Source organism: Apis dorsata, unplaced genomic scaffold, assembly GCF_000469605.1.
Source record: "Apis dorsata unplaced genomic scaffold, Apis dorsata 1.3 scaffold_220, whole genome shotgun sequence".
In the NCBI taxonomy this organism is placed as follows: Eukaryota; Metazoa; Arthropoda; class Insecta; order Hymenoptera; family Apidae; genus Apis; species Apis dorsata.
The window spans coordinates 1,107,474-1,111,160 of record NW_006263502.1 but is presented as its reverse complement, the minus strand read 5'-3'; the positions used below and the strand labels follow the sequence as shown (position 1 = coordinate 1,111,160).

At 49.7% G+C, this 3,687-nt stretch overlaps 1 protein-coding gene across 1 annotated transcript in view; it reads left to right on the top strand.

Moving 5' to 3' along the window:
* Positions 1–3,687, top strand: part of LOC102677924 (apolipophorins) — a 37,699-nt gene that overhangs the window by 20,231 nt on the left and 13,781 nt on the right. Inside the window, exon 6 of the mRNA XM_031510288.1 lies at positions 1–3,532. This exon is cut by the window's left edge and continues 36 nt beyond it. Coding sequence (XP_031366148.1) covers positions 1–3,532 — 3,532 coding nt within the window. The remainder of the gene's footprint in view (positions 3,533–3,687) is intronic.

Here is a 3,687-nt window from a genome sequence, read left to right as displayed (position 1 = left end):
CGCCGACAAGAACGTGAGAAATCGCGTTCGAGTAGCTGCAATCCAGGCCCTGCCCACCAGATGCTCGATGAAGTGGAAGAACATAATGTTCAAAGTGTTGGCCGATCGGGAGGAGGACAGCGAAATCAGGATCAACACGTATCTCTCGTTGGTCGCCTGTCCATGCCCGCACGCGGCCAATCAATTGAAAGAGGTGTTGGACAAGGAGACGGTGAATCAAGTAGGATCGTTCATCCAGGCCCATCTGAGGAATCTCAGAGCGTCCACAGATCCGAGCAAGTTGAACGCCAAGAATCAATTTGGATTGATCAAACCTCGCGTCAAATTCCCGGAAGATTTCCGCAAATACTCCTTCAACAACGAACTGTCGTACAAGATCGACTCGTTGGGACTGGGCTCAACCCTGGACAGCAACGTCATATACAGTCAGAACAGCTTCGTCCCGCGTTCCGCTAATTTGAACATGACCGTCGAGTTGTTCGGGAAAAATTTCAATTTCCTCGAATTGAACACGCGCGTGGAGAACTTGGACAGATTGTTGGAGCACTACTTGGGCCCTAAGGGCACGATTTGGGAGAAGGATCTGAAGAACGGGGAGAAGGAGGTGAACAAGCTTCGTAAATACGTGAGGGAAAGATTCGAGAAAGTGGTGCGCGGTAAACGGGAGGTGAAGCAGGGAGATTTGGACAGATTCGCGAAGAACGTTCATTTGAGGAACAACGAGGTCGACCAGGATCTCGACATCGACTTGTCCGTCAAGCTGTTCGGCGTCGAGTACGCTTACCTGAGCTACCAAGGCGAGGGTAACAAGTTGAGCCCCGAAGCCGTGATCGACAAACTGTTCGACAATCTGGAAAAAGGATTCGACGTTACCAAGAACTTGAAATCCGACCTCGAGAATTACCTTCAATTCCTTGACAACGAACTGATGTACCCGACCAATTTGGGGGCCGCTTTGAGTCTCGGCCTCACCGGGACCAGCGCGCTTCGCCTCAAAATCCAAGGGAAATTCGATTTGAAGTCGGCACTCAAGGATCCGAAGAACACCAACTTCCGCCTCGCCATTGAGCCGAGCGTTTCCATCAGGCTCGCAGGAAGCATGAGCGTACAGGCGCCGGGTGGCGAGTTCGGAATGAAGGTAATCGGTACCCTTCACACCAGCACCAGCACGGATGTATCCGTGTCTCTATTGGACGGAACTGGTATCGACGTGAACATCGGTATCCCAAAGAAGAAGCAGGAAGTGCTCAGCGTGAGCAGCGAAGTGTTGCTCTCGACACCGAGGGGGGACGTGGCACCAAAATTCGGGAAGAACAAGGAATACGCCGACTGTTTCGAACAATTGTCCTCGTATCTCGGGTTGACCGTTTGCGGCAAGATCTCGTATCCTTACGACGACTCGAGCGATCAGAGACCTTTGTTCCCCCTCAACGGGCCGGCCAAGTTCGCCGTCAAGGTGGAGAACAACGACGTGAACAAGTATCACTTCAAAATCTTCGCCAATAACAATGCGGAGGCGAGCAAGCGTTCCTTCGAAGTTCTTTTGGACACGCCGAACAGTAAGACGAACAGGCGGATGGCCCTTCTTTTGGAATCCAGCATGCAACATCCAAATATGTACGTGAAGGGATCCCTGGATACGCCGTTCAAGAAAGCTTCCGCGGAAGCTGTGCTGAAAGACACCGCTCAAGAACGTACACTGACCGTCACTATTAACCACGATCAGATGGAGTATTACGGCCGTATTGGTGTATTGGCTAGCGGGAGCAAGTACAAACCCATCATGGAGTACAGAGTGCCCGAGCACATTGAAAAATTGGCCAGTTCGAAAACTGGACTTCCCCCGGGGCAACAGTACTATCTGGACGGTAGCGTGGACGTTATCGACAATCAAGATGGAAAGAAGTTCACTCTTGAAAAAGTGGCGGTTGTGCTGAATGGTCAAAAGTTGGTCGTGATCGACGGCCCCATAATGTGGACCGGCAACAGCGTTAACGTGGACACGAATATCGGTTACGGGGACAAAAATCTTGCCTTCAAACTGGATGGCCAGTCCTCGAAAGGTGATCACAGGCTGACAGTGTCCGCCATGCCGTCCAGCGATCCCAACATCGGTTTCAACCTGAACTGGCAATTGAAGAAGGCCGACAACAACTTGGAGAACAAATTCTTTTTCGTCCACGGGCCTGATCTAAACTCTCAGACGAATCGTCTCTCCCTGACGCAGAAAGCGGTTTACAAGTTGAACAACAAGGAACTGCTCCTATCCGTATCCAACGAGCTCACCTATCCTGTCGTAAATTTGAAATTAAAATACGAGGGAGAATTGACCCAAAAATCGGTCAGCAGCGATCTCGAATTGAACTACAAGAAGTTCAACTTCAACACGGAATTGTCTGCCAAGGTGGGGACGGAGAAGCCCGGCGATTACGAGGTCGAGTTCGAGGCTGAATTAATGGACAACGGGATCGAGTTGAAGGCCAAGCGGAAGGTTTTGGACGGGCAGAAGAGTCAATTCTCCAATTCCCTCGAATTGAAGCCGGGCGGTAAGTATACCGCCGACGCGCTTGTGCATTACAGTATAAGCAAGAGCAATGTTAACTTGGAGCTGAACGGGGACGCGAATCTAAATGGGGCGAAGGTGAAAATTAACACGGCCCTGGAATCGAATCCTCAATCTCTCAACGCCCTCCTTAACGCCAAAGTGAACGACGTGAGCTACATCGAATTCGATCTGAAGAACAAACGTTCCCCTAACCCGAGCGGCGCTTTGGTCCTCAATTTGAAGAATTATCTGGCGGCCAACGGCCAATACTCTTACCAAAACGGTAAAGGGAACGCGAAACTGGACGTCGATGTCCCGAAGATCGATCGAAAGATCCAAGCTACCGGCGTTGTGACGGTCAGCGGATCCAAACACGTGGGAGAGCTCGTGCTTCTCTACGACGCTAGCAAAGATCCCAATAAACGGGTGAAACTGTCCACCACGTCCGACATCACCAAAACGTCCGTGGATACGAAGAATATATTGGAGATCGTGGACAAGAAATTGGAATTGAACGGGAAGGGTAGTATGCAAGGCACGTTGAACAATGGCCAGCTCGAGGTAGAGGTGGACGTCACTCTGCCGAACGGACGTCACCTCGTCTACAAAGGGAAACGTAATTCCGTGAAGAAGGATACCAAGTACGATATACAGGTGGCCAGTAAATTGACGGACTACGAGCAGAAGGGAGGGCCGTCCAGATCCTTGTCGTACAATGGGAACGTGCAGGATCTTGACGTGAACACGATGACGTTCCAGGGTAACGGTCAGTTGAAGTTCGTGAACACGAACGGCAACGATGTGCAGATCGCGGTTACTGGAAAGAACTTGAATCTGCCCGAAAACAAGAAGCAGAGGGAGATGAACATCGAGTTGGGAGGATCTAGTATTCCTAAGAAACTGCAATTCCAATATCGCTGCAACCAAGGCGACAACGAGGGATCGCACAACGTCAAATCATCTTTCGGAGATGACGCCTCGTTGACGGTGAGAAATTATTGGCTTTTTTCTTTTTTATATTTCTGTTATATTAGATTGCGACTCGATCAATTTAAATTCTTATCGATCATTCATATGATTCGATGTAATTGAGGATTGATGAATATCTTTAAAAATATATCTAGAAAAAAATAAGGATGGAA